Genomic DNA, 19,208 nt, shown 5'->3' on the forward strand with positions numbered 1-19,208 from the left:
AATATTGATCACTCATATATCTTCACACTGTCAAGTGGGACTTTATAGTCCTATTCGAGTACAAGGCACCCCCAACAAGAAGTCCCCATTGATTGTTGAAAAGCACCTCGTAGGCTTAGCTTTGTGGGGCGACATGAATGCCCCACATCGGCAAGCCCTCGTCCAAGAGGTGGCTCAGGTTGATATTCTACCAAGATACAAGGAGCCCATCCGACTTCTATAGATCACTTCTTCGTTAATACACTTTAGTTTTCATGGGTGCGAAGCAGTGTTAAAATATTTAGGGAAACAAATAAGAGAAGGAGGTCGATTTCTAAGTGTACATGGACCACCAGATCTTGCAGTGGTCCTCGCAGAAGATTTTGCAGCACTTCTGTCATTAATGCCCAAGCCCCATTGCCATGCTTCAGTAAGGTCTCTGTTTTTTTCCCCACTTATTCAATGTTTTCCTTCCCTGTTTTGATTTTCTTTTTTCTGTTGGAGGGTTTATCGGATTAAAAGAATTCAAATGAAATATTTATTTGAAATTTTATTGTGTATTTCACTCTTCATTCATTGTAGCAATGGTAGTAAAAAGGATGATTACACTCCTTCTCCTCATCCCTAATAATTTGTCCTATCGGAAGTTGATCCTTTATTTTACTATAATTAGTTTTTTTCATGGTGATAAAAAGATGAATACGTTCGCCCCCAATGTTTCTATCAATCTGTCCCAAAGTCAACACGTAGGAGGTAACTCACGGACGGCTACTAGCATTTGGAAAGCATTTACCTCAATTTCACTAAGATTCGAACCTCAGATTTTATGATGACAACACCTCATGCGCTAGCCACTAGACTGTCGCGAGGAAACTTATATTTCACTCTTCATGGCGGCAAAAGGCAAATATACTCGTCCCCAGTGCCCCCGCCAATCCGTCCCAGGACCAACACGGAGGACATAAATCACGGTCGACTACTAACCTTTGGAATAGTAACTAGCACATAAAAGAGGTATATTTCACTCTTCATGATGGTAAAAAGACGAATACGCTCGCCCCTAGCGCCTCCGTCAACCCGTCCTAGGATCAACACGGAGGAGGTAAATCACGGGCGGCTACTAGTCTTTGGAATAGTGACTAGCACATAAGGGAGACATTTACCTTGACTTTGTCGAGATTCGAATCTCAAACCTCATGATGATAACACTTCATGCGCTACCTATAAGATCCATCCGAGAAGACGTATATTTCACTCTTCATGGTGGCAAAAAAAAAAGCGAATATGCTCTCCCTCCAGCGCCCCCGTCAACCCGTCCTAGGTCCAACACGGAGGAGGTAAATCACGGGCGACTACTGGAATAGTGACTAACACATAAGGGAGGCATTTACCTCGACTTTGCCGAGATTGATTCGAACTAAGACCTCATAATGATAACACTTCGTATGTTAACCACTAAATCCATCCGAGAAACGTATATTTCACTCTTCATACACATTCAATTGGTTGTCTATTTGGCTCCCTTGGAGCAAATTGAATTTCCTACTTATCTTCCTCTGTCTATTTGGTCCGATCAATTTATTTGATCGGGCGTCTTCCCAGCCAGTTGACTTAGTCCTGCTTTTATAGTACGTCTACTAGTCCGATCCACTGGTCAAGATATCCAACCCAATTTATAAAATCAAAATATATAAATGGGATATCTGATATCAATTAAAAAAACAATTAATTATTCACCGACCTGTCTAATGTCGACGTTCATCTCACCAACCCAAAACCAAAAAAAACAAAAACGCGTGGGCAGTCCAGCGAACATACACACCACCGCGGCCGGTCTCTCCGGGGGCACACCTTGTGGAGTTCGCTGCCCAGACACTTGATCGTATTTATATTTCTATGACAAATGCATGTGGACTTGTTGGAACCAATTTAATTTATATCAAGTCATGTGGACGGCGAGGGAGAGGGAGGACAAGTTTAGTGTACAGGACAAAAAACATGATAATATGATATGTGTGCGTACATAGAGCTCAGCTCGATGTTTATTGTCTCTCCAACGGTCACGTGGACTCCAAATAAGGGCGTTCTCTGTCCTGTTCCATTAGAATTCATCACATAACATGATGAGTGGAGGTCGACCAGGGCCTGCCCGAAATGAATCTGCACAGTGGCATACTGGCATTGATAAGATGGAAACCAGTACTCATGTACCATGTGAATTTGTGGGCTAGTTGTGAACCCAAAAGCTAGTTTGACTTGGTTTCGTAGGACTTTTCCAAGGAGCCGTATGTTATTGGGGAACCACCTCACATGATCTCCTTAATGGCCATATGGCCCGCATGGCCAGGTCGATTGGGTCGCTACATCTTAACTAATCTCCCCGCGTGTTGTGTTATTCTATGATTGGATCACAAACATAGATTTAGCTAGATTCAAGTTCTTCACTAAAGAAGCCACAAGCTTGGATAGGCCAAGCACACTATATATATTAACAAGTTTCTTCTACTACAAATTAATTAACAAATTAATTAATTAATTAATTAATTGAAGTGAGATAGAGAAGCATTATCTTATGGACACAGAAACGTGGCGAGTAGGGATTGCGTGGGGCCAGTGGAGAAGGCCGTGCCCTATTGGCTCGGAAGCTGCGTAGAACGGTGGGACTGGACAAGGGACAGCCAGTGGACATCAGAGCCTCCCTTGCCTGCCCTTCCATCCCCGGTCCTATAATACACACGCCACTTTTCCTTCTCCCACACAATCAACTCACTACTACCACTACTACTAGAGATTGAAGATGTCGAGCAGAAGGACCAGAGACGCAGAGCAAGAGATCAATGATCTCATCGCCAAGCTTCAGTCTCTACTCCCGGAGACCCGCCGCCGAGGCACCGGCCGGGTAAGCAAGCATCCGTAATCTAGCCTCAGAAACGCTACATTGACGACGGTCAACTGACCTTGTGTGTTTGCTCAGGCATCAGCAGCAAAGTTACTGAAGGAGACATGCAGCTACATCAGGAGCCTGAACAGGGAAGTGGACGACCTCAGCGGCCGGCTCTCGGCGCTCATGGAGACCATGGAAAGCAACAGCGTCGAGGCAGAGATCATACGGGGCCTGCTCCATTCTTGATTGAGATATGATACACACATGTACCTCTGTTCTGAGCTTAATTAGGATGTTCGGGCTCGAGATGTTTTCAACTGCAGACAACCGGCCTTCACACCTGGTTAAGAAACAGTGATGCATGTAATCGACATTTGGCTTAATTATACATTGATATATATTTTATCTGGAGCTAAATTCTATCCATAACGCCTTGTTTATCGTCAAACACACACAGTCACGATCTCTAGCCGTTAAGTGTATGGTCTACATTCCTCAGGGACTTCCCTTACTGTATTGGTATTAAATTGCCACAGGCCACGGTCTCTATCTCTAGGTGTTGAGTACATGGTCTACAATCCTCCAGTTCTGCCCTTATCTCTTAGGTCGTGATGACTTGCCACTTGAACAATTGCCAATGCCAACTTTTATTAAATGGATACAACAACTAGGCGCTCATTTTTAATGGCAGTCGAGTTTTGAATAGTTAAGAAAAGAGGACCTTGCATGTGGCGTTTGCCAGCTTCTTCTGAACCACTGTAGCTTGAGAAAGAAATTTCTTGTTTGCCTAAAAATTATATATATATATATGAAATATATTTTGATTAGATCGCAAGGATTGTGATGCAAGGTGGAAACACTGTAGTCTGTAGGCTGAATGGAGTGGACGTGAGATTGGGCAAAGCCCATTTAACGATGTTGCCCATTCGTAAAGCCCATTAATTTGTTCTATTCACCCAATCAATTTGGCTCGAATCCATTCGACTGATCGTCCAGCCTCCCTCTACTCGGTTAGTCTAGACCTGACCCTGGTGATGATTTGGAACCATCGGTTCGGCAATTCCTCACAGATCGATCTTTAACTTTAATCATTCAAAACGATTATAATTTACGATTCAGAACTATTGATTCACAGTTTGATTCATGGTTTATTATAGTTCATCGTAGTTCAAAATTATTACATTAAAAAATTAAATTAAAATTTTGTAAAATCATTTGCTATTGTGATTATTAAGAATAATCATGAACTATTAATTAATTATTAAATAATTAACTAACACATAAAATTATTTATCGACGATTATAAATTAACTAATAAATAAATAAATAAATATCTCACTTACTTTTCTTCCAATTATTAAAATTAATAATATAACAAAAGAAAACTATTGATTAGTTATTAAATAATTAATTAATATATAAAAATATTTCTAATTAGTTAGGATTGAGCTACAGTGTAATACTTTCTTATTAACATCTATAAAAAAAAATAAAATAAAAACTCATCAAAACGACGGCTAGTCTGATGCGTAAAAAGAACCTTAACCAGCCTTGCAAGAGGCGGTTACAGTTTAGGCCCGTAATTCGGATCAACGAGTAACCAGCACATCAGTCCATTTGGGCCCGAGCCGGGCCGGTTAGGGGCAAGTCTAGGTTAGTCCAATTTTGACCCATAAAATGTGTTTACTCTTTTTAATTATATTTCAGCTGCCTACTTGTTCAACTTAGATGTTTCAATGTACTCTGCTCCATTTTTACTATCGATTTTGAAATAATTGATATTATATATTTTTTTTGAAACGAGTAGAAGAATGAATTGTAGATAAATAATTTATGATTTTATTTTATTTACATTTCTAATACCTTTTATTTTCTATATTACTAAGTAAAAATTATCGGACCTTTATGATGAAAATTATATTTTACACAAAATTATTGATTTTTCTCAATTTTTATTTTCAAAAACAATATTATGAAAACAACAAAAAAAAATCAATATATATATAGATCCTTTACTAATTGACGAGATATATAGTTAATTGTTCTTATAGTCTTATTATTCCTTTCCTTAGTGAATGAGGGGGTCCCAAACTAAGAAATGAGTTATTTATACTAACAATTTTTCTTATGATTAAATCCAATCTCCTGATCCTTATAAAAAGGAAAAAGAATTTCATGTTCTTCCTTTTGAGAAGGGGCGATTAAGGAAATCCTATTACTTGCTGCTTTCTCCGTATCTCCAGGAAAAACATGAAAGAAGGCCTGAATGGTACGATCCCTCCATCACCCTAAAATGAAAGGGGTGATCTCGTAGTTCTTGGTTTATGAAGATGTGTTGTTAGGCGCTCCATTTTCCCATTGAGGTCGAACCTAAACCTGTGCTAGAGAGATAATTGTCCATACACTGATAAGGGATGTATGAATTCTTGAGAAAAGAGGAGCCGCGGTGGTCCCCCTCGGACCACCCGGATCCTACGAGTGAATAGAAAGTTAGATTTACATTGGATCTCACCTGAATCACCCCATCTATCCCCTAGAGGAGAAGTTTGGTTTCAAACTCTGATTCGAACAGGAGGAGTATGCCATGTTAATGTGCCTTGGATGATCCACATCTCCGAGTCAGATGCTGATGAGCACATTGAACTATCCATGTGGCTGAGAGCTCTCATAGCCCAGGCACAACGATACAATTATCAAGGGCCTCCCACTAGAACTAACTTTGGTTAAGCCCAAAATAAAATTACGTTAATGTCCTTTATTATTCACACCGAAAATAATTCAAGGTTTATTAATAATTTCCACAGACGCATCCACTATAAAAATTTCCTGGTTTACCGACGGAATATACCGACGAAAAATTATTCCGTCGCTATTTGTTACACATTACCGACGGAAGTTAGTTTCCGTTGAAAAAAATGGATTTATCGACGGAATTAGGTTCCCGTCGGTAACCCCCGTTGTTTCCAAATGGGGTTTACCGACGAAATTTGATTTCTGTCGATAATCCCGAAAATATTAGGGCACTAATCCCCTTTCTTTCTCTCGCACACACGTATTACTGGATCTTCGCCAGCGGCGGCGACAGGCGACGTTTCACTCCATTTTCTCCAAGTAAGCTTCTTCTATCGTTGACAGGTGACACACCACCAAGCGCGGAGGCATTTCCGTCCGCCAGCACGCGGCTAGCGGCGTCTCCGTCCGCCAACACGCGGTTGGTGGCGTCTCTGACCGCTAGCACGCGCTTGGCAGCTGTACAGGCTGCTAGAACGCGGTTGGCACTGTGTCCTGCTGCCAGCAGCCTGTCCAACCGCTAGCCGCGTGCTGGCGGCTGTGTTGGCCGCCAGCCACTTGCTGGCAGCTGTGCCCTCCGCCAGACGCGTGCTGGCAACTGTGTCGACGGCCAGACGCATGCTGGCGGCTATGCTAGCTGCCAACGGCCAGCAGCCAGCCAGTCGTGTGCTATATTTTTTATTTTAGCTATTTTTAGTTATGATTGTTTCAATTTAATTTTAACTATTTTTTAATTTATATTTGGTAGGTAACTACATCTGCTGCTCTTTTCCTATTAGCCTACTCTCTTTAGGTATTTTTTCTTAAACAATACATTTATATATTTACTATATTAAATAGTTGACATGTTGAAATCGATTTTGTTGGATCGATGAATTCGCTAGAGGGGGGGTGAATAGCGATTTAAAATTTATCGTAAGTACGCAGCGGAAATCACCAAAATAGAACAACGCAAACACAAGTAATTTTTACTTAGTTCAGAGCCTTTGCCGACTCCTACTCCAAGGCCCGCACTCGTCGAGTGCTTTTGTTGGGCAATCCACTAGTAATTCGAAAAGTTGATTACAAAAGTACGGTATAGAAATGTTAGTAAAAAGAATACCGACAATAATTTAGAAGAGAGAAAAACAACACTTGTCGGAGAGCTTTCGCAGCGTCAAGAGCACAGCACATCAGAGTGAGCGATGGAAGATCTTGTTGTGAGTTATCTTTTGCTTCAGCCTTTACCCTTCTTATATAAGAGGCTCCAGGGGCCTGGATCCCTTCAGGGCGCCTAGAGTGTGACGTAGCCCTGCCAACCATGAAGCTCCACGTGGCTAAGCGAGTTGCGGATAAAACTTGCATTTTCGGGTGCTCAGACCCTTGTTTTCTAGCAGCCTCCTTCCTGCAAGAAAATGTTAGTCCGAAGCAAATGCAAATTATACTATCCTACAAAACAAAGTGTTAGCACAGTTAAAGTATAGAGTAGTAATTAAATTCCGTCTCACCGAGACTAGAATCTAGTCAAGATCTCAACTTAGAGTTCCGAAATGGTTCTAAGTTGGATCGGCGCCTAATGTTCCCTTCCTGGGAACGCGTTCTCACAGTCACTCCCCTCCAGTAACTTACCTTCACTTACCTGCCAGAGGTCCGGTCAGCCCGTCGACTCGTCTAGACTTCATGCCAACTATCTGGTCGACCCTTTGACCTAGCTGGACTTCGTGCCAGACATCCGGTCAGCCCATCGACCTGTCTGGATTTCGTGCTAGCTATCCTGTCGGTCCGTCGACTTAGCTGGGGCTTCGTGACAGATATCCGGTCGACCCGTCGACCTATCTGGATTTCGCACCAGCTATCCGGTGGACCCATCAACCTAGCTAGATTTCTCCTGTACACTTGGTCAAAGTGTTAGATCACAATTAAACTAACTTAATCTACTTTGTCATTCATCAAAATCTGAGTTAGATTATTAGTGCTAACCGCACCAACAATCTCCCCCTTTTTGATGCAATGACAACCTGAGTTAAGTTAGTGAAAACATATGCAAGTAAAGCAAGCAATTTGATTTTTAAGTTAGTTTTGATTTTATATCTTATATCTTGTTGCTTTAACTAATTTAAACCATCTAACCCTTCCTCTTTAACATTCATTAAAAATAAATAAATAAATAAATAACATAAAAAAGTTTAAAAAAAAAACTAAGTTAAAGGAAGCATTGAGAACTTGGCAAAAAGCTGGCTACCTTAGTCCAGAGTTACATGGGGGAATTAGCTTTTCAAACGTCAGTCAAATTGTTCAAAAGATCAATAAGTTAAAAGGATTTTGAAAGTCTACTAACTTTTTCAAAAATATAGTTGAAATAATTTCCAAAATCTATTAACTTTTTTTTATTGTTAAATTCTACTGACATTTCATAAGTAAAAAAAATCTTGGAAGGCATTTTGAAAGTGAATTTTGAAAACATTTGACTATAACTTTCAAAATAGTTTAGAAATCATTTTTGAAGATTTGAAACAGATATAAGGGATGTTTTCAACACTGATAAGAGAAAACAGTTTAAAAAAGTTTAAGTATAGCAGTTTCAAAATTTAATTTTGCAAATTTTTTTTTTAAGGATAGCAGTTTTAAAACTTAATTTTGCAAAGAAAATTTTAAGCATAGCAGTTTTAAAACTTAATTTTGCAAAAAAAATTTTTAAGGATGCCAGTTTTAAAACATAATTTTGCAAGGAAATTTTAAGTATAGCAGTTTCAAAATTTAATTTTGCAAAAAAAATTTTGAAGGATAGCAATTTTAAAACTTAATTTTGCAAAGAAAATTTTAAGCATAACAGTTTTAAAACTTAATTTTGGAAAAAAATTTAAGGTACGGTTAAAAAATAATTTTGCTAAGCAGAAAATTAATTTTAAAAAATAACTAAGTGTGGAAAAATATTTAGCCTTCCCCTAACCAGACATGAGTTAAAGATAAGACAACTAGCAAATGTTCTCAACTGTCTAACCATTAGTTATTTACTAACTATCAAAGGATAGCAGCTTTCACTTGGTTAGTCAGACTAAGTTTATGAATTTAGTTAGAATCTGTCTAAACTGAAACACTTAACCTGATCAATGTCAATTTAACGCCCACACTTATATTGATGCAGTGAAATACACATCTTAAGTCCATGTAATTGGCCTATGCATCTCACCCCTTTTTAAGTTTGACAATCACAAACAAGTTAACCCTAATGTGTTGGTGAGATGCTCAAACCTTAATTCTATAGGAACATGGATACTAAGGGTTGAATCTAGACTAAGGTTGAAAACTGATTTTAAAATTTCTAGAAATAGGTAAATTTTGAGAAAACATAAATAAATTTAGCTTAGGAGTTTAAATGAAATTTGAAAAAAAAAAATAAAGGTCCTAGTCTATTAAGCACAGATTAAAAAGTCTCAATCGATAAGTGAAAATGTACAGCATAGCGGAAATGTCAGTTAATAAGTCGAAAATATAATACAAGAGAGATAATCTAGTCGTCATGGAATACAACAACAATCTGATCTACTGAGATGATGACGGAGGTGATCCGGAACCGAAAGATCATAACAATGCCATCAACTCAGAGTAACGGGTCCGGTCATCCTCTCGAAGCTGGAAAGGTCACGTCGAAGATCGGAGATCTCCTGCCGCATATCCTGTTGCAAGTCGGAGACCTCCGGTCGCATCTCCCGACGTAGGTCAGAGACCTCTCGTCGTATATCTCAGTGAAAATTGGAGGTCTCTTGCTAGAGACTTGTCATAGATCTCTCTAGGCCGGCCACTCGGTCCCCTAGAGTGCGAGGAGCGGGACGTGATGCTCGAGCTGGAGACGGTGTTGGAGCCGAAGCATCCTCGCCGAAGAGTGCAACCCAGAACTTGTCGCGCCCGACGTCCCCTCCCTGTGCATTAGGATCGACAGCTGGATCGGGCTGGTGCTGTGCCCCTCTCCGCCAGGACATGACACCCTCACTATCGGTATGAACACCTCCTAAGGAAAAGTTCCTAGACCCTACGACGTCAACTCAATCAGATGTCGGACGTCACCCCTAGTGATGTCAATATGTAAAGAGACAATATATGCCGTCAAGATGTGACAGTACGACATATGAACCCGTCCGCTGGTGGTGACTTCGGCGGAGTAGATAATAGCATGAAAGATAAGTAAACTAACATCTATGTCTAACCCATGGCAAAAGGCATATAGAAGGAAAGAGTGGAATGGACGCATCACTGCGATGTCGTGGGTGGTCAACGACAAAATACACGAGACTAAGACCCGATAGAAGGCATAGTCCTAGACTCGAAGAGAAACAGACCTGAACTGGGTGACAGTGGGTACTCGCTCTCCCCCAAAGAAATACGAATATATCGTATCAAGAGTAATGTGCGAGTAGGGATCACCAAATGGTGGATCCCTAGGGGGATAACACTGAAAGGTGCATGCAGATGGTCGTAGATCTAGAAAGGTCCTAAGGACACTTAGAGACAGTGTGATATCAATGCCAGTAACTCTAGAGGTATATGTAAGATCATCTACCTTAATTAAGTTGTTGTACAGTTCAACACATAAATCTATATTAGCTGGACTGGTACAGTAAACTAGACCTGTAGCTGGTAGTAGTCAATAACCTCTACAGCTGGAATGCAAGACTTCATAACATATTGTCTATCTAGACACCTAGTCCAAGTGGACATATAAATGGTAGACTCAAACTTAATCCTAAGTTCATCGATGGAAAATCTAGGGTCCGTACTAGCGGTCGAGGGTCCAGCAACAGGAGTAGAACGTTTCCTAATTTTTCAAATAAAACTAACTAAGCAAGAACGAAACTTTATTAAAAGAACTTTTGGAAGAGTACAAATTTTACTGACGCATCGTGGAAAATATTAGAACTGACGACCTCAGTTGTTTCGCAACAGCGTAAGAGCCAAAGGAAAGAGGAAAATTAAAATTTTTAGACTTTTTGCGTTAAAGCCTAGTAAATGGTTTTCCCAAGAGGAGGTGCAAAGGTTGGGGGGCGCCCATCCCTTTCTTATTATATAGAGTGGTCTGGGCGCCCGGATGGAGTCCGGGCGCTTGGACCACAGTGAGGCGAGGCGCCCGGATCAGCTCCGAGCGCCCAAAGACTTATACCAGGGGCGAGCACCCCTGGTTTCTGATTTTTTTTTTTAAGTTAATTTTTTTTAAAAATAATTAAGTTAAACCACCTAACTTAATGTTTAAAAACAAGTTAAATTTTTTAAAGTAATTTTTAAGTTAAGATTTTTGAAAATAATTTTTAAGTTAAATTAATTTTGAAAATAATTTTTTTTAAAGAATTTAAGTTAAAATAATTTTAAAAATAAAATTTTAAGTTAAAGAAAATTTTTAAGTTAAATTAATTTTTAAGTTAAATTAATTTTAAAAATAAATTTGTAAGTTAAATTAATTTTGAAAATAAATTTTTATGTTAAAAAAATTTAAGTTAAATTAATTTTGAAAATAAAATTTTAAGTTTAAAAAATTTAAGTTAAATTAATTTTTAAGTTAAATTAATTTTGAAAATAAAATTTTAAGTTAAATTAATTTTGAAAATAAATTTTTAAGGAAAAAAAATAAAATTTTAAGTTAAATTAATTTTGAAAATAAATTTTTAAGGAAAAAATTTTAAGTTAAATTAATTTTGAAAATAATTTTTTGCGTTAAAAAAATTTTTAAGTTAAGTTTTAAAAAATAATTTTTAGGTTAAATTTTAAGAATAATTTTTAAGTTTAAGTTTTTAAAAATAATTTTTAGGTTAAATTTTAAGAATAATTTTTAAGTTAAGTTTTTTTTAAAAAAAAAATTAATTAAGTTTTTTTAAAAATAATTTTTAGGTTAAATTTTAAGAATAATTTTTAATTAAGTTTTTTTTTAAAATAATTTTTAGGTTAAATTTAAGAATAATTTTTAAGTTTAAGTTTTTTAAAATAATTTTTAGGTTAAATTTTAAGAATAATTTTTAATTTAAGAAAAAATCTTTGAAAATAATTTTTAAGATAAAATTTTTAAAAAATTTCAAGTTAAATTTAAAAATAGTTTTTAATTAAATTTGGATTTAAATTTAAATTTGATTTAATTTAATTTGAATTTGAATTTGATTTTAATTTGAATTTAATTTGAATTTGATTTTAATTTAATTTGAATTTGATTTACTTTAATTTGAATTTGATTTGAATTTAATTTGAATTTTATTTTAATTTGAATTTGATTTAATTTAATTTGAATTTGATTTTAATTTAAATTTAATTTGATTTTGATTTGAATTTAATTTGATTTATATTTGAATATCTTAGTCATCTCACCCGATTTACATTATCAATCAGGGAATCCTATGATTTTGTGATATGAGTTTGATGTTCAATTATAGGGTTTGGTTTAACTTTGTGTTAGATTCAAGTTTAGCTTTGGGCGCAACAAATATGTATTCTTTGGATAAACCTCTAAGCTTTGGCGAGTCACCTGAACATCATTAGAGTAACCATGCCTTCGAGGTTTCCAAATAATCCTATCCACTGAACTTAGTACAAAATCTTGGTCTAACTAGTTAGGATTCGTAAGAGGTAGATTCGGTTAGTTCCACTAAGTCAAATACACCAGGTCGAAGTCATATCTTCATAGACATGCATAGATAGAGTTTCCCTAACGTACTATCATCCAAAACTACACTAGTACCATATGTCAAGTTAAACTGTTGTCCCTTTTTAACTAGTCCTAATTACTCTGCCGGATAGGTTAGTTTTGGAGGTGCCAGCTATTCTGAAGCCTCCCCCTGAATTATTGATCTAGGTTACTTTTTAGTTTTGGGTTTATGTTGGTTATTTTTATATTTGTGACTTACTTGATGAAAGTCTTGGTTTGAATTGGTTTTGTGGTCATTTTTGAATTTTGTTTTAGTTGGTTTAGTTTTAGTATTAGGTTTTTAATTTGGTTTATTTGATTTTATATAGTATATCTTATCTTTTGGTATATAATATTGGTTAATTCCTACTTGTGTGTTTAAACACGCTTTTGGAATCCAAGTTTTATTTTATTTTTTATGTTGGGTTATTAATTATTTGAATGTTTTATTTGAACTTGACTGATAGTCAAGTCAAGTTTTATTGTAGACTGTCTTTTGACTATTTAAAATTAGATCTAAATTCTTAGATCTTGTTGTGAATTTTTCTAATAGTTCTTTTAGTTTATTAGTTTCTGTTTTTAGTGTTAAATTTTTCTACTCAAGCGTTAGGTCTTGAGTTAGATTAGAATTTGTGATTTGTTCCTTGAGGTTTGGGTTTTCCTCAAGGAGCAATTTATTTTCATTTCCTATTGTAGTTAATTTCTTATCTAAACAAGCAATGATTTTAAAAAATTTCTTGTTTAAATTAGAGTATACCACTTCGGGACCTTCGGAAACGAGTACGGACTCGTGGCTCGATTCGGGTTCGGACCCGTCTTCCGATTCGTCCTCTGATTCTGCTTCGTGGGCCATCAGCGCGAGATGATTCTGGCGCTTCTGATATTCGGCCTCCGATTCTTCTGAAGACGAGTCATCCCATGTTGCTTTGAGAGCCTTCGTCTTGGTTTTCTTCATTTTGTCACTCTTCAATCTCGGGCACTCGTTCTTGTAGTGACCCTTCTTGTTGCACCCGAAACAGGTCAGTTCCTTGGTTCGGTTGGGGAGTTGATCTTCTGCAGGTCCTTTTTGTTCAAGCTCTTCTTCCTCCTGGTGAACATCTTCCTTACTAGGTTCACCAAGTACCCTTTGTCTTCAGAATCCTGGTCAGACTCATCTTCATGTTCAAGCTTGGTCTTTGTCTTGTCCTTGGAGGAACCTGCACACAAAGCAACACCTTTCTCGGTTCCAGCGTTAGTCTGCTCGTGTAATTCAAGTTCGCAGAAGAGTTCATCTAGTTTTAAATTTAGATAAATTTTTTAAAATTTTGTAGACATCCACGATAGATGCCCACAATGTATTACGCGGGAAAACATTTAAAGCGTACTTGATTAAGTCGTGATTTTCCATTTCGTGGCCTATCGCGTGGAGTCCGTTGAGGATATCTTTGATCCTTGCATGAAGTTGATTCGCTGTTTCTCCTTCCTGAATTTTAATGTTAAAAAGTTTATTTAAAAGAAGGTCGGGCTTAGTTACCTTGGCGTCGCTCGTTCCTTTGTGTAGTTCGATCAGCTTGTCTCATAATTCTTTCGCATTTTGATGTGGCCCACTCGGTTCAGCTCTTCCTTCGTCAGCCCGCATTGCAACGTGTTAAGAGCCTTGAAGTTCGTCGAAGATTTCTTTCTCATGTCCGAAGTCCACTGTTCTGGGTCCAGTGGATTTCTGAAGTTGTCGACCGACACCTTGTAGCCTCTGGTGACGCTGAACCATTGGTCAAAATCAATCTTTAAGTAGACTTCCATCCACTTCTTTCAGTACGAAAAATCATCCACGTTAAATAGAGGAGGACGTACTGTGATGAAGCCTTCGACTTGAGACATGTTTATCCTGCACACAAATAAATAAGAGACAAGGAATCTTAAAACTTGGTCTTGGATTAGTAGTGCGGGATTAAATTAAAAAGGAATCTAAAAACTAAATTGGTGTTGCACTAAATTAGATTAATTGCGACGAGAAGATTTCCAAAAAGGTAACGATACTAGTTTGGAATATAACGAAAACTGAAAATCGAAAAAAATGGAAAAAGATTTCACCCCTTGTCTGATTGGTGGTTGCACCAAATTAGAGTCATACCTGCTCTGATACCACTTGTTGGATCGATGAATTCGCTAGAGGGGGAGATGAATAGCGATTTAAAATTTATCATAAGTATGCAGTGGAAAACATCAAAATAGAACAATACTAACACAAGTAATTTTTACTTGGTTCGGAGCCTTTGTCGACTCCTACTCCAAGGCCCGCACTCATCGAGTGCTTTCGTTGGGCAATCCACTAGCAATTCGAAAAGTTGATTACAAAAGTAAGGTACATAAATGCTAGTAAAAAGAATACCGACAATAATTTAGAAGAAAGAAAAACAACACTTGTCGGAGAGCTTTCGCAGCGTCAGGAGCACAGCAGAGCAGAGGAAGCGATGGAAGATCTTGTCGTGAGTTATCTTTTGCTTCAGCCTTCACCCTCCTTATATAAGAGGCTCCGGGTGCCTGGATCCCTTCCAGACGTCTGGAGTGTGACGTAACCCAACCAACCATGAAGCTCCACGTGGCGAAGTGCGTTGCGAATAAAACTTGCACTTCCGAGCGCCCGGACCCTTGTTTTCTAGCAGCCTCCTTCCTGCAAGAAAACGTTAGTCCGAAGCAAATGCAAATTATACTATCCTGCAAAATAAAGTGTTAGCACAGTTAAAGTATAGAGTAGTAATTAGATTCCGTTTCACCGAGACCAGAATCTAGTCAAGATCTCAACTTAGAGTTTCGAAATGGTTCTAAGTTTGATCGTCACCTAATGTTTCCTTCCCGGGAACGCGTCCTCACAGTCACTCCCCTCCAGTAACTTACCTTCACTTACCTGCCAGACGTCCGGTCAGCTCGTCGACCCGTCTGGACTTCGTGCTAGCTATCCGGTCGACCCTTTAACCTAACTGGACTTCGTGCCAGACATCCGATCAGCTTGTCGACTTGTCTGGACTTTGTGCCAGCTATCCGGTCGGTCAGTCGACCTAGCAGGGCTTCGTGCCAGATATCTGGTCGGCCCGTCGACCTATCTGGACTTCGCACTAGCTATCTGGTCGGCCTGTCGACCTAGCTGGATTTCTCCTGCACACTTGGTCAAAGTATTAGATCACAATTAAACTAACTTAACCTATTTTGTCATTCATCAAAACTTGAGTTAGATTATTAGTACATAGTTATTGGCATACTTTAGATTACTTGTGTAAGGGATGCTTGTTTAATAATATTTTAAATTATATTCTCATTAGGTGATAATGTTTATGAACAAAGCTTGGATATACAATCAATTAGAAAATAGATTTATTAAAGATGATTTTATTGCTAAAGTTGAAGAGTTTATCAACTTTGCTAAAAGTGATCTAGAATATATGAATGGTGTCGAATTAAAGTGTCCATGCAATCATAAAAAATGTCAAAATAGTGCTTTCTGTGATGAAGATACTGTAAAAATGCATATATGTAAAAATGGTTTTATGTCAAATTACTACAATTGGTACTGTCACAGAGAACCTTATTTGTATGAACTAATTGTGCCTTCTGTTGGTTCATCATCTGACACAACTTTTAATATGTCTGACTCATCAACATATGATATTGGAATACAATCAATGGTTAATGATGCAATGAATGTCGCAGTTGATTATTCTAATGTTAATGTTATGCATGTTTGTAGATATATGTTATTATGTAGATATATTATGTAGATATATTATTACCAGTACATGTATGACATGTTATTTTGCAAATATATTATTATGAGTGAGCAGCAGACAGTAACACCCCGTGATTACAAGGTTATTAGAGTTGTCAGAGATAGATATGCATTTTTTGTTATTAGTAATACAAGTTCATTTATTTCTTCAATAATTTCCATACATATTTTTTTCTTACAGATTTGTTCCTGATGATCACCGAGTAGCCTCTTATATCACTGCAAAGTTTAAAGAGCGAGTATATTCCACTAGTACTACATGGAGACATGTAGATAAGGAGATGACATTTTATTACAATGAATTCATATTAAGTAAAATTAATATATTTAGTATTCAATAATATATTTATCCTTTCATATACTAAAATCTCAACTTATGATTGCGGAAAAAATATACATGAGAAAATAACTAAGAAAAACAATTCAAAACTATATGAAATAGTTATTATGCTAAACTTTACATAGACCTCGTCTATTATATAAGGAAAAATGACACTAGGTTGGCGTATGTTTCGGAGACGGCATGGAGTGCATGGACGGTCACCTGTGCTGCAGAAAGATGGCAAGAAAATACTGAAAATGTTCGATCTAATAGAAATACAGAACCAAGTGGTCCGAACATCGGAATCGCTCGGCATACGTCTAGAGACGGATTTACGTATGAGCTGTTATGGATTGTAGCCCAGCCCTGCTTAAGAATAGAACCCTTGCATTTTCATCCATCGCCGCAGTTTCCTCCGTTTTCGGACTGTGACGGCGGAACCACCGGTGGTGCGATACTATTTCAGATAGGTCTCCGCTTGCTCCGCATACTTCCATCTTCATATAGTGAGACATAGTGTCGAGCAAGTCGGAGGTCGCTCAGGCGGTGGCAGACTTGTCGATCTTGTCAGGGGCACCCCCGAAGGCAGACTTGGCCACGCCTGCCACCACTTTTGCGCTGGAGAAGAATTTGGTTGGGTCCATCTGCCGGTGCTCGTGGCCCATGGGAGTCTCCGGATCCGAGCTGGTCGGCGCTATTGCTCTCGGAGCCGTCGAAAGCTAAGGATAGAAGCTTGCTGAAGAAAGCAACTTCAAAGCAGATGCGCTGTCGACCTTTGTCATAGAGAGCATTAATTAGGTTGATAGAAGCGACGGCGATGAGAGCATCGCTTCGGACGTAACGCCCCGTTTTTTTTTACGACTATTAGATAGTTAAAAAAAATGAATGTCTCATTTCAAATGCTGCCTGTCATAATTAAATTATATTTTCTAGTTAAAAGATTAATATAATTGGTGACAAAGCATCTAACAGCCTGATGGCATTAATTATGCTTGTGTAACATTAATAATGGGAGGGGCATCTTGTCAAATTAATCTTTTTATTTTTATTTTCTCTCCAATTGCTTTGTAGCCGATTAAGTGGAAGAATATAGATAATTAAATACAAATCAGCATTTTGATATTTAAAAAATTAAATATAATTAAATGATTGAACGCCGTTGTTGAAAATCTTAGACATTTAAAATTAATTTAATATGAACAAACATTATCAATTTTTTTAATATTTAAAAAAATAAATATATTTTCTAATAAAATATAAAAATATTTTTGAAATAAAATTTTATTATTTATTGTAAAATATACTTTTTTACTATTAAATTTATTATTATATATATTTTTTTACAATTTTTTTTATTTGCTTAGGTCTTTTCATATTCAAAGCCCAGCCCATTCACTTTTTTTGGATCCGTCTCTGCATCGAAATCTATTATTAAACATGCTATGGATTTGGTAATTTAATTTAAAATTATACTTTCTAACAAATTTTGATTTTATTATCACACTAGTATGTATAATTATGTCCTAAATTATTTGTGTATGCAAGAACATGATCTTGCTGAACAGTCCACATGCATGGAGGTCTTTCTGAATACTCATAAGAAGAAAGATGTGTCATTTGTCAATTCTCGATCTCGGGCCCTGCACGTAAGATTATTAACTTTATTACATTTGTTCATTTCTATTTTGATTAACTTTAATAATCGTTATCAAATTAAATATTGATCAATATTATAATTTTTCACATAGGAGCAAATGAAAGAAAGAGTGGCTCAGGCCTCTCAGCCACCATCAGAGGGGGAGGAGTCACAGTCTCTATTCACCGACGCGCTAAATGAGATATATTATGATGTTGTCGATGGAAGGACAAAAAACTTCATCCTCTACGACCTTGCCTCCTCGACCAAAGTGACATTTGATCATTTGAGGACTCTTAGGAGTTGTGCTAGTTCCTCTTCCTCTAGTGAGATGCAGTTTTAAGACTCGAAAATGAAGAACTGCGCACTCAACTGGAGTCAATGGATGAGAGGATGTCTTCTATGGACCAGTGGAGGGCCGCTGAGAAGAGGAGGAGGATTGATGAGGAGCAGAGGAGGGCTGAGCAGGATCGGATCAGAGCTAAGCATGATACGGATAATGATGCTCTCTTTGCCCGTATGCAAGCGATAGTGGCAATTTCGCCCCCACCCAGACACCACATGCTTTTGAGTCACAGGAGACTCAAGACTCATCAGACCGTGGTGATTAGCATGTTTTGAGGTTTGTTCAACTACAATTTAAATTTTTATTTATCATACAAGTTGTTAGTAATTAGCCCTAAGAGTCAATCATGAGATGATTAGGCTTTTTGGATTAATCGTTGAGTTAGACTCGAATGAACCCACTTATTGGATTAAGTATAATCCGAATTAGATTCATTGAGTTAGACTCAAATGGATCCAATTGTTGGATTGAGTCCAATTACATGGGAATCAATGGGTTAAACTCATTGGGTGAACTTGTGTTCACCAAGGAAGTTGAATGGTCAAAATTCAACAATTGGATTGAATGGTTGATTTTGAGTCATTTGATTAGAAGTTGAAAGGGTGGAGACTCTTGATATTCCATGAGATGGTTATAAATATCATTTAGATGATATTTTTCGTAAGTTTTTCATTGCTTGAGAAGGTGAAAAGTCCCCTTGATCTTCTTCTTCCTCCTTCCCTTTACTTGGTCGAAACATACATTTGAGGTTGCTAGCACAACCTTGTGTGTTTCCTTCTCCATCTTGTTGAGTTTGTGAGACAAACGAAGACAAGGCTTGTTCGCATGGATCCGCTGGATAAGAGGATCCA

General features: G+C 37.5%; 1 protein-coding gene across 1 annotated transcript; it reads left to right on the forward strand.

The window, feature by feature from the left end:
* The first annotated feature begins 2,698 nt into the window (after positions 1–2,698).
* On the forward strand, positions 2,699–3,289 carry LOC122011646 (transcription factor ILI5-like). Its single transcript, XM_042568024.1, has 2 exons — positions 2,699–2,878; positions 2,954–3,289. The coding sequence occupies exons 1-2, from the start codon at positions 2,777–2,779 to the stop codon at positions 3,107–3,109; spliced, it is 258 nt and encodes an 85-aa protein (XP_042423958.1). The 5' UTR covers positions 2,699–2,776; the 3' UTR covers positions 3,110–3,289.
* The last annotated feature ends 15,919 nt before the right edge of the window (positions 3,290–19,208 follow it).

Source organism: Zingiber officinale, chromosome 8A, assembly GCF_018446385.1.
Source record: "Zingiber officinale cultivar Zhangliang chromosome 8A, Zo_v1.1, whole genome shotgun sequence".
Taxonomy (NCBI): domain Eukaryota; kingdom Viridiplantae; phylum Streptophyta; class Magnoliopsida; order Zingiberales; family Zingiberaceae; genus Zingiber; species Zingiber officinale.